The sequence below is a fragment of the Antedon bifida genome, chromosome 5, assembly GCF_963402885.1.
Source record: "Antedon bifida chromosome 5, ecAntBifi1.1, whole genome shotgun sequence".
Taxonomy (NCBI): Eukaryota; Metazoa; Echinodermata; class Crinoidea; order Comatulida; family Antedonidae; genus Antedon; species Antedon bifida.
The window spans coordinates 21,816,651-21,829,862 of record NC_136230.1 but is presented as its reverse complement, the minus strand read 5'-3'; the positions used below and the strand labels follow the sequence as shown (position 1 = coordinate 21,829,862).

Here is a 13,212-nt window from a genome sequence, read left to right as displayed (position 1 = left end):
AACTGATATAGGCCTATTGGGTCTCTTTGTTTTCGATCGAAAACAAAAACCCGCACAAAACTTATCTATAATTATAAGAGAGTTTACAAGTACGTTTTACAAATTGCTATTATTGCACGAATCCATAAATTAGGGTGTAGGCCTATCAAAATTAAATAATTGAAATTTTAAAAAAAAACCTTGTTTTGAACATCATTTGCCATCTTGGATCCAATGTAGGGACCAAAATGAGGTCTAAATGTTTTTCCAACTTTTTCCCCACTTGACGTTTGTTTTTACAGATTTGTGTTATTTCACGCATTCATTATGGGGTATCAGGGGAGTAGGCCTAATGAACTATCATAATGACCATAATTTAACTGGTAATGTTTTAAACTACATTTGAAAACATTCACAGAAGAAAGAGATACATTACCCGAAAATTGTACTGGGAATGTTTCAAAATATATTTTTAAATGTTTCTTCAATATTACGATATATAGGAGGAATCTATGTTCTCCCAAATTCACATGTATGCAGTCCGGCTTATAGGTAGAAATTCGGTTCGTTAGGATGTCAAACTACATGTCTGGAAGACAGGTCTGATACCAATTCTAACGTATGGCCTACAATTTGAAAATCTGAGAAAGAACGATATTGTTGACTTATAAAAAACACAAAGTAAACTAATTAAAGCAGCACTGGATTTACCCACATTTTGCAGAAACACAGCCTTCACTCTTTAAATTTACCCAAATTGTCTAACAGTGATTCATAATCTAGGTCACTGTACTTGCATAATTTTGATACTAATCCTATAAATGTTTATTGAAGTGATAATCCACGTGGCTTTCCTTTTACTTGAAAATTGTGCCTAACCTGTCGATCTCTAATGCTGCCGTTTGCGCGATTCCTGCTTTTATAGTCTTGAGTTACGCCCTCTGGAAATTCCACCTTTGATAGCCTTTTGATCCAGAGGTATTTTTTTAAATATTTAATAAGTCATAATTCAGTAAATATTGGCTTATGAACTTTTTATATAGCCCATTACCAACTCCTTTTGCTAGATTGATTTTGACTGCAAAATTCACACCGATTGGATGTTGTACAGCGTTGTGCATAATAGGAAAAACTTTTTGTGTTTGCCTTTTATATAGATTTATGTAGGCTTTATAAACTATGTATATTGTTAGGCCTATATCTTTCTAAAATTTGAAGTGTATGCCCTACGTTTACAGTATTCGTTTCTTTCATTTTTAGCGTGTACAAAATCATACATCGGCTATGTCACCTGTATTTTTAACATTGGGAATGCGAATTACTCGTTTAAATAAGGTGATCATTACAATAACCTGATGTTACGTTTTTATTCTAGGCACACCCTAACCCTGCACAATTCCATGTTATACCCGAGGTTTGTAGTATTCATTCATTACGGTATTGTAATAATTCGCCGGATAATTACCAGTACAGGATCGTAATTATAATTATTAAATCTACCTTTTGGCGCTTATCATAGTTTGTTTACTCTGGATTTCCCAATTTGCAATCACAAAGTATGCAAATGCATTTTAATTTCACTTTACATGAAGGATACTGTACATACAATTCCCATTGCATCACCGTATTCGGGATTGTCAATGTTGGACCACCTGAGTCTGCTAATTTCCAGTTTATTGATCAATATAATAAATTACACGCCTTAACATTTTGTCCCCATGTACGGTAGCTTTGTTAGTTTTCTATTTTTGTCTATCCAATCAATCAAAGTAAACTTTTAACTCCAGTTAAATAAGATAGTAAAAGCGTAACATTTTGTATCGTATTTGTTTTGTGTATTTGCATTGTATTTCAGTAAAAAAAACGGCTGCTACTGTAAGGAAAGTTTTTTTTTTGTACTGTATGGTAATCATTAATTTAAATAATAATATTTATTTATTTGCATATCTAACGGACGTACCACCATTTAAAAAATTCTTTTAATAGGAATATGTTTTAGCAATACTTTCAAATTCGTAAATAACAGTGAACTTGCTTTTTGAACTTCAGATTACGGACGCTACCTACAACTTCTTGCAAATTTATTTAAAATATAGTGTAAAATGTTCTGTATTTATTTTTGTTACAATGAATTTTACTGACCGCAAACATTCATGCATACTTATAATAAGCATTTAGCCTACCAGACGAAATGTTATGTTGAACTTTCTTTCAATCCTTTGTATATCAATAGATTTAAAACATAGAAAACGAGACTTAAATTGCAGCTGTTGCATATAATTTGACATACGTTTGATGACAAATTTGGTACTGTATACTGTATTATTATATTATTACTTTTATATATATTTACAATTGTATACGAATTGTATTTGAAAATGACTTTATAATTATAAACAAAATCAAATTCGTTTGTATCCGTATTATTAAAATCATAGTTAAATACGACCAAAGAACATTATGAATATTCATGAAGTAATTTGACCTCCTGTCACGCTTTATTGCTTGTCAGATCCGAAAAAGTGTTAGGCTAAGTTTACGGTCATTAAAAATAGGAGATGCACAACTTCAGGTACGTAAGAACTTAAAAGTAAGAACTTCACGTAAATGTCGATATGTCGACAAAGTTAATAAATGTTCTGTCAACACGTTTTAGAGATACGCGAGACAAAAAAATTACAGAAAGGAGTAATAAACAAGAAAAACAAAAAACGCTGCTCGCTTGTTGACGTAATTTTAAACAATTACTTACTTGGAAAAAATGTAATTTGAAACAAAAAATACTTAAATTGTCTGCCATACAATGGTTTTAGGGTTGTAATTAAACGTTTCTTTTCTCTTTTTATACGTGAATAAATATAATTTGTTTGTTACAGAAGTGAATAACTTTTGTATTTGAAGTAAAATACAACAAGAAGTCATACTTTGATATATACTATTCACCTGTAATCTTGTTGGGCTCATAAGGTATAACATATCTGTCCTGTTTGGTACATGTCATGTATATCCTGCCAATGTTTGTATTGTTATCGTATCTTTAATATCATAGCGAAAAAGATTTTAAAGCAGAACCTAAAAAGCAAGCGTGATATTGACAAATATATGTATATCGCCCTCTATTTATGTCACAGATGTCTTATTTGTTCCATCAGCGTTACCTGTCTTGTCGGGCATAGGTAGACCATGGAGGAAATATACAGTATGGGTAGACATAGGCTTACAGTAAAGTTGTATCACCCACTAACGTAACAATCAACCACTAATGTAACATACAATACAAAATGTGAGGTACTGTGCTTATGTGTTTATTCCATTTTTATAATAATATTATTAAAGTTGTATTGTCCCCCAAAACTGAATAAAACTTCAAACTTTTAATGGTGTCATTAAATATATGAATATTGTATTGATTTTATTGACACTATTATTTAAACTAAAAAATTAATAATAAGACCTATCGGAATCCCTATACTTACACAACAATTAAGTTAATTTTACGTTGGTTGAGCAGTTACAAATTCTTACTTTATTATTCACTACCGTACTCTCGAAATATTTATATAGACTTTTTGACTTTTTTTCTGGTGGAACTAGCATTAAAGCCCTCTGGGCGTATTTATGTTGCTTCAGCATAAGTGCATTCTACTTTATTTTAAAAACTTTTGTTATTACATAATGATGTATTTTATAAAAATAAAATTGAATTAAAGAGAAATGTGGGTTAGTGCAAACACAGTCCCCCGCTACCATAAATTATACCGACCCGAGTTCCCCACATTTGGGGGAATCGCAAGTTTCAACCTCAGACGTGTGTGCTATGCTGAGGCCTCTTCTTGGGAGGACTTCCTTCTTGATCAAAGTCACTCCTGTGCCAGGTAAGTAGGCCTATCTTTAATTTAAACAATTGAGTGTCAAATATATAGACCTAGACATTGTATGTTTATCCTTACAATTTAAAAATTTATCGAACTAAACTTTAAAATGATTGTATAATAAAGCACAATTTATTCCTTTTTTAATTATTATTATTCTTTTTACCTTAGTAAACAAATAAACCCAACGAACGCATTTTAAACCTCACGAATCATATAATGAAAAGCCAGAAGCCAATGTAGCCTAATTCCCATTTGAAGATAAAGAGGATTCTGTGTTATAGATCAGGCAGGTTACACTTTTGTTTCATATAGAATAACAATGTTCGCTAACACCGAAATGTTGAGTAATAATTATAAAAATACTCTCCTGTACAACAATGTATATAATTGTAGGAGTTACAAAATTAAATATATATATATAAATTCTTAGTTTTGATGTTGGTTAAGTATAATAACCTTATAAGATGCTCTTTCAATACCCTAATAATACTGAATAATAATTAACGATAGTGAAATCTTGGAGTAAAAAGAAATGGCTCAGCATGTTAGTGTCATAATTAATACAGTGCATATCTTGGTTTCGACAGCATGTTGACGAGTGCTCTTTAAGAGCATATTGAAGTATTTAAATATCCATGATCTGACGATGGCTACTATTTCATAGTTAGTCTGATTTCAATGTTAATGGTGGTTCTGTTTTAAAATTCGGTTTATAAAATATATTTATTCAATTTGAATGACAGACACGAAAGAAACCCATGCATAATGTTCTCCAAGACGTGTGGATCGATCAGTGATGGATATAGGCTAGGCCTATGTATTTTTTATTTTGTGTGTATTATAACAATTATAAACATGTTAATGATGAGGACAATCGCATTTGTTTTTTTCTTGGTCTGATTTTCACATCGTTTTTCGAAAACTATAGTGGGAAGCAATGATTGTTTGTTAAAGCCCCTTGGTGTTTGGATAAAGAGGTATTGTCCGAATCCCTAATGAAATCAGACTCTTTCATCTAAATAAAGGATCACTATTGTTGGTTTAAAAATTGCGAATTATTCTTCGCATACAAGTTGACAAAACCCCTTCACTTGCTTCAATGGCTTCTAACAAGCCTTTTCAATACACTATCCGGACTACTTGTTGATGAATGGGCGATATATTTGTTCGTTTTAACAACAACTTTAGTGCTTTTCTTTTGCTTTTCTTTGAGCTGTTTCCGCTGCAAAGCCCAGATAGAAAAAGAGCTTAGCAGTCAGTAATTAACTAAATAGAAAAGTACATTATCAACCGTGCAATTTAACGTGTGAAAATAGTTGTGTTTTTGTGTAGAACAATGTAACGGTCATTATTTTCCGTTCGCTTGATTCTGAATAAAAAGGAAAATAAAACTCGAAACAAGAGTTGCAACTTTCAAACCGGCAATATCGCTTGTTTGGCTTCATTCATGGATATATTCCATAATATAATATTTAGTAATGAATAGCTTTTTGGAATGTTAAGTCTTTCTACATGAGGTAACTGCAGATCGTTAACAATTAACTTTTTTCTGTAATAAACTATTCTTCAAAATCAACTGAACTTCAGTGAACTCGACGCATCGATTCTTAAGATTAGAAGAATGAAGGTGTGTGTATTTTTTTCAAATCTTAAGCAAATACAGTGGTCTTAATAAACAAATGTTTTGTTTTAATTTTCTTATTGTTTTGGATTTTACAGAACTCTCAATATATCACTTGTTCTTACCAAGGGTTTACGATAATCCTTTCGAGTCAATTTAGATGAAAATAAACGTAAGAGCGAGACAGTGACTAAAATAAGGAAAATATACTAAAAGCGAGATTTATTATATATTAATATTATTTATATATCATATCTCCAGAAAATAAAAATATGGTGTTAGGGTCATTCACCGTTAGGTAATTCTAATATTAATGGTCGAGTCCATAAACGTTTCTAAAATATAAACTATATGCCTAACTTTCGGTTTGTTGTAACTTTTGTTTTTTTTAATTAGGCCTATTATAGATGTATCTATTTCATGGTTTCGTATTACCCTACTTACTCACTTTATTTGTGTTATAGCATGGAGCTATGACATTTTATAGCTTCATGGTTATAGTAACTTTTAACTAATCTTACAATTACATTTTTTTTTATTTATGGTTATAAATGTTTTTTTATACTAATTAAAAAACTACTAAAAAACGTAGAACATTCAGTTTCCTGATCAATGTATCTATTTTGACTTGTTCTAACCATTCTACTGGAAGCACATTTAATAATTACATAAATATAGTAAAGTAATTTCTTTTTTCCGAATTACATTTCTTATACCACACCTTAACTTATTGTTTGTTTGTTATACAGTGTGTGTGTGTGTGTAGGCCTATGTGTGTTTTGGTTTTTTTTCTTCTTCTTCTTCTTCTTTTCGTTTTTAACGGTAATTTATCCGCTCGGAATTACTCCTTTTACGCACCCCTTCTTGTTTTGAAATAATACAAATACGCACCTATTCCGTGGCATGTAAACATTCCTTCTTCTACTCCACCCGACTCCATCCCCTCTTCCTCTCAGCTACCCAAAGATAGGATTAGATAAGATGAGATGTAAGCACGGAGGATGTTCAAAATTAATAAATATGGGCCTATGGGCTAATCGAAGTCTGACTTAATTTCTCTTCAGCAATGGTTGGTCCACAACTAATTATAGTTGTTTAACCATGGACCTATAATTTATAGGTCCATGGTTTAACGTTCTTATATTGTATGTCCATTCTTTGATTATTTATTATGTTGTTGACGAGCTTCATGGACTAGTGACTAAAATAAACCCACACCCCTTGTTGGACAGTCTTTGTAATAAACAACATGAAATATTTGATGTAGATCACTCTAGAAATACATCGTATATAACGATACAACAAAACATTTTGAGAACAAGAGTGACATAAACATAGATACAGACTTTACTAATTTGTAGATCGTGTTACTGAAGTGTGATAGCAATGCATTCGTTAGTTATAATTACCGTGTTTTTCACTCGTTTATGTTCATATTTCACATTTACAGCAAGAGAATGGAACAGTACATGGCCTGAGCAACACACGCCTAAAGTCTGGTCACGAAATGTGCGATTTTCAAACACGATTTGTGAAGTACAATGATCGCACATCCATTGGGCCCAAGTAAACAGTGTCAAACCCAACTTAAAATAAGCGGGAGTATTATACATTATTATTATAGTAGGCCTACACAGCATAACGGTACATGTCCCGCATTTTGCATTACAGTATGTGTATCTATAAACCAGTGTAGCTACACTTTTGTATACATTTCTACAATCCTCCTATAGTATTTAAACAAATCACAATAAAAAAAAATAACGAGATCGCGGTTCGTCATTATTCAACCTTTCAATCTCATACATTATTGGTGTGGATGTTATAATACATTAATGACGATGTTAGTAAGGACAGAACCTTAAAACAACTATGTGTATTTTGACGGAAAGTTTAGATGATCCGATATTAAATAAGTGTAGATTTTAGACATATAGCTGAAACGGTCTGAAAAATCCGTATTAGAGAGTAGGGACAGTGAGACATTCTACAACAGGGTGTATTTGAATACAAAATTATCCTGAAACAAAATTAACCACTTTGTCGGTCCATGGGTCCATTATTGATTGTTCTTGTTATCTTATCATTAATTAAAGACATTTCCCGGTTGTTCGCCTTTTAACCATTGTTATTGTGATAAACATTTATTATATATTGTTATCATTGTTAATATAACATCTGTTTGTTCATTTTGTTGTTTTCTGTAGTTTATTTAAATTTAATCATGGGTCTATAAATCATAGGTCCGTTGGTTTATCATGGAGGTTTCCGTAATGCTTTATTCATCCTGCTTCACGGTTCTTCACTCAAGTTATCAAATTCAATTACGTTATACATCAAAGACACAAATAAAAATAAAAATAAAAATAATATAATATTAATTAATAATTAATTCATAAATATTTTACTATTCAATATATATTTAGTATTCAATATATATGAGTGTAAGGTTATTGGGTGGGGGCGGAAGGGTGTGTTTTTTGTTATTGTATTTAGGAGAAGGGGGAGGGCTGGCGGCCGAGGATACGCCTCTTCCATGTTCGCTATCCAGATGGAGATGTAACAGCATTGTACATAGTTCTCCCAATTTTAGCGACAACCCCATGCTTGTACCATGAACCTATACATTATAGGTCCATGCTTGTACTAATACGTATTGTCAACATAATTTAATTATTGTGCTTATAATAAGACAATGTTATTTTTAAAGGATGCTTTAAAATACGTTTATGAAGATACAATCAATGTAGGCATACACCACCGTCATTACATTGGTTGTCCATATACAGTAAGTACAATAAGAATGTTGGCACAAATATATCCCGGTTTATCTAACATAATATTCCTCAATCATCACTCTATTGCATTCATTGCTCGTATTAAAATAATAACAATTACGAAAAGTACGTTATAATTTAATTGATAAAGATAGAACATTTTTTATAATATTTAGGCCTACATTATTAATTTATTATTATAATATAATATTCCTACTTGCCTTAGTTATTTATAACTAATAAGTCGTTTTCATTTCAATAATAAATATTATTTATAATAGTATAGTGAATATTAATGGACAAATGTACAGTGTAGAGTTGTCAATTATTATTAATATTGCTCACAAAACTACCGAATTGCATACAGGTTCATTGTCCATAATACCATCTCAATCACTAAATAACAATATTAGACCTTCTCCGGCTGTGTTCATATTAAACGGAATAACAATAGAAAATAATAGAGATGGTATACTCTGACAACACGTCCTTTGATAGGCATTGTCTGACAATGTTTACCTTGATTCAAGGCAAGGCTTTTTGACTGTTTTATTCTTCTTTGTGATTTAGATGAGATTGAATTGTTAGCTCTCTCATTTCAACCCTAAATCAACAGTTTGTAATTTGTATGGAACGAACATTATACTAGATTTGTATTAATTGTATTGTTTGACGATTTGGCTGCCAAGTACAACAATTGAATAAAAAATGTTTGCGGTTTACCACGGAATCTGCCTGAAAAGAACTATTGCATGGCATTAATTAATAAGGGTTTGTTTTTTAGTGGAACAATTTCTCTTTTGCCACGTAATACCATACATGTTATTATGTTGTTGTTCTTACGTTTTATACTTCAGTTAAGTGTGTATTGTATTTGTTAAGCTTATAACAATAGTAACAATGCTTTCAAGTTTACGGAATACAAACCAATCATTCATTGCTTCATACAATGTCGAATCTGTTTAAAATTCCCTAATAAGGAATCAGTCTTATAAACCATGGAGAACGAACTCGGGATCTACACTTACTCAAGTTCTTGTTTCTTATAACAGTTTGCACTCGCAGTTTCACGATGTATTCAGCTGTTTAACCTTAAAAATAAAAACGACGTTGACATAGTAATCCCATACCAAAATTAGCGCAATTGTAATTTTCTATTTATATCAGAAAATAATTTTCCCTTAACGATATAGATTTATTTTTTAACGACGATGTCATGCATGGTTATATACAAATACAAATTTTCTTGTAAACTGTACAGGTTATTTTCTGACATTTAAACTGGGGTACATGTTATATGATGTAGATATTGGATGTACTGTAATAGAAAATAAATAAAATGTGATTTTGATGAACAGTTACGACAGTATAAGTTTGTTTACTCTTCTGAATCCGTGGTTGTTTTGAGAAATTCAAGATACAGTATTGCATTCGATAAGTTATAAAGTCAATAAAGACACACAACTAATAATTGCAATTCGTTTACATTACTTTTTATTCTTCACTTGCAAAAATACACCGTAGTAGGCCTATATAAACATCACCTCTCAAATAATAACAGAACATTGTATGTTGGCGTAAACCAGTAGGTCTACAATTATATTCCAGATACATAAGTTGCAGATTTTCCAAATCTGTGTACTGTATATAAACATTCAATATAATAGTTATATTATTCATGGGACATAAGCACAGTTGTTGTTTCAAAGGAACGATTTTATTTTCTATGAATATAGATTTTGTGCTATGTTGTAGGAACTATATAAACATTAACAATATTTCTAAAAATGAAATGGATGGATAATTGAACGAAATAATGATTATACATTGCCTACAATATATGAAGTATAGTTTTAAAAATGATTTATCAAAATCTCTTATAATCATACACTAATACAATACATCACTGAATACTATTATTCATTTTAGATAACAAATGTTACTTCGATTCACATTCGTATAGATGAAACTGATTTCTAAGCAATTTTCAGTAGTGTTCGTATATAATATCCCATCTTAATCGCGTGTCGGATTTGACACAAACCGTGTAAAAACAACCTTAACGAAACAACTTGAAGATAAGTTTGTTGTTTGTGAGAGTCTTTAAAACAGACAATCACGACAATACCTGTCACTTAAAGCATATTCAACTGTAAAGTGTAATCTATAGAATACGTTAAGCTTCAATTTGAAGCCGGTCAAAGCTATGGTAACGGATCAATTAGAATATTGCTTTTGTTTAATTTCATTGCAGCATCCGTATTTCAATAAATCTAAGTGATTTTGAGTGGTATGTACAACTCATTCGTTATTTGTGGCTACAATTACAATACTATCTATTAGTCAAATGAGTCACAAATCGTCATAATTCTACCATAAGGAACTTTTTCTTAACTTTTAATGAGTCTTCGGAATGTGATGTTTCACAAAAAATATGTATCATCCACAAAAAAAATTGAATGTGAATCGTCAAATTGCGTCAATTAAAACCCATGTTGCAAACGCTTATAAAATAAATTTTAAATATGCTAAATTTCTAATTCAATCGAGGGATAATTTTAGGCTCAAAGAAAATAATTATCTTCCGAGATTGTCGATATAAATTAATCTATATGATACAAACAAATGCTTGATAAAGATCCATTGTTTCAACAGTAACAAAACAAACATAAAATACTGTAAATAATTCTAAGCTTTGATACAACAATAATAATAATTGTTGATACAAAACGCTCTTTTGAAAAAATTATAAACATAATTCAAAAGATTGTCAACGAAAATAGAAAATCATACATAACTTATTAATTAGCAATAATAATTAATATGGAATGTTGTCTAAGATATGTGAAAGGAGACCATTAACTTAATATTGTAGTAACGAAATATTATGTAATAAACAAATATTTATGAAAATAGAATTGAGTTATCAACATGTCAAATCTAAAGTAACAATATAAAGCGTTCTGAATATCAAACTGTTTGTGCGTGCGACTTTAGAAAAATCAAGTGAGAATTTCAACAAAAACATGTTTCTCGACATTGCAAAAAGCACTTTCATTTATTTCTAGTTTTAGCTTTTGGCTATTTTAGCTAGGCAGACTGAAGTTCATTCGCCTCAAATATGGTGGTTATATGTTTGTTTGGAGTCATGCTAGGAACCGTCGGAACAAAAATGTGGTTTCGATGAAAAGGAGTGGCGTAATTATTATCCAAGTAAATATATTAGCATTGTGGGCCTACAAAAGTTATAATAACTATAGTAATACAAGTCAAAATTAGTTCAGCTTTTTGTATACCGTATTGTCACTAAATAAGTAAAAAACAGCAGAGCCGTTATGCAGGCATATTGAATTACTAATTATTTAGACAACATAAGGAATGTTTTTGTTTCAAAATCACCTATAATATACAGTTGGATATTCAGTTAATTTAGCACCCATAACAAAATTACTTTCTATCGTTTGAGAAAAGCTTCAGACTCTATACGAAGTATAGTATACTTCACGAACTAACCTGAGAGGAAAGCAGGTGGGGTAATAACAAACATTTAAACAGCAAGAAGAAAGTTTTTAACTCTTATACAATACAGTACTAATTTACAAAACTTTCTTAATAATAAACTATGAAAAACTAATAAAAGTTGTATTTCCAACCACAACTTTTGTTAATTTCAGAGATTTCTTTGAACATTATATATATAGTTAATTACTCTGTACAATCTTGACAAGATCACCGTTATTTACAAGAATAGTAATAAAGTCTTCAACATTCAATGCACCTTCTGTAAAGTGTCCAGTTGAACATGTTGAATCGTCATAAAGTCTATTTTGCACTTTGCGAGAAATAAAACAATGTTATATTGCCGTTGCTCTGGACAAAGGTAGGGCTGGCCTTATAGATGCATGTGTTGGATATGGTTCAATATCTGGCTTGACTAGTACGTACGCTACAGGACGTTGTACATCTTGATGGTGGTGGTGAGAAGGCCAACTTCCAGGGTATGGAAACAAGTACTGTTGATGTGTAGGGGAAATTGCGGCTGGATGACCAACGGGCGAGGGTGGTAACTTTCCGAACGCACTATGTAATGATGGGTACATAGCTGATGGCGGGTATCCTAAACTGCTTAGTTCCGTCGCCCGGTATGCATGGTGGGCAGCCTCCAATTTGGCACTTGCTTCTAACATAGAGTAAGCATGGGGAGAACTCGGCAGAAAGGCTCTGGCTTTCTCGGAGGACGTAAATATATCGGCTGCACTAGTGGTAACGGCTAATGCATTAGAAGTTGGTAGACACGGAATCGGAAACGCATACCTGTCTTTTTTCAATAAAGATTTAGGCTTCCGTCTTGGTCTGTATTTATAATCAGGATGCTCTTTCATGTGCAGGGCTCTAAGTCGTTTAGCTTCGTCAATAAATGGTCGCTTTTGTTCCTCGGTAAGTAATTTCCAATCGGCTCCAAGTCGTTTACTAATTTCAGAATTATGCATTTTAGGGTTTTCCTGTGCCATTTTACGCCGTTGTCCTCTGGACCAAACCATGAACGCGTTCATCGGTCGTTTAACATGATCCATTGGTTTAGTTGTCATATCCATATTAATACAGTTAAACAAGCAATTTGTCCAAATAAATGTTTAAGTTCTGGTTTACAAGTATATTTTATTCTCTGTTACTTTACGAGCCCTGCACTGCACACCCTCTCACAGCCTTGTCCCTTGGTTTACTGACTGAAATCGGTAAAGTTCAAAGAGTACAACTGAGATAGGAATGTATATATTATGGAAATCAGGGGGTGGCCCGCCAATGTTCAAGTATTCAAGGTCGTGTTTAACCAATCAATGGTCGCGTTACCAACAACAGAAAATAAACTCCGCCTACCAGCAGTAAACGTATAGTTAATTGGTTAAAGTGACCTAAGTAATGACTATGTATTGTGTAGGCTTAATTGACTGACACCTTT

At 31.8% G+C, this 13,212-nt stretch overlaps 1 protein-coding gene and 1 non-coding gene across 2 annotated transcripts; both read right to left on the bottom strand.

Annotated features, from left to right (window-relative positions):
• Positions 1-3,694: 3,694 nt before the first annotated feature.
• LOC144843945 (U1 spliceosomal RNA) lies at positions 3,695-3,862 on the bottom strand. The gene has a single exon (XR_013612377.1). It is a non-coding gene; the product is annotated as a U1 spliceosomal RNA (small nuclear RNA).
• Positions 3,863-9,708: 5,846 nt separating this feature from the next.
• Positions 9,709-12,980, bottom strand: LOC144842020 (transcription factor Sox-14-like). Its single transcript, XM_078698361.1, has one exon. The coding sequence runs from the start codon at positions 12,845-12,847 to the stop codon at positions 12,107-12,109; it is 741 nt and encodes a 246-aa protein (XP_078554487.1). The 5' UTR covers positions 12,848-12,980; the 3' UTR covers positions 9,709-12,106.
• Between the last annotated feature and the right edge of the window lie 232 nt (positions 12,981-13,212).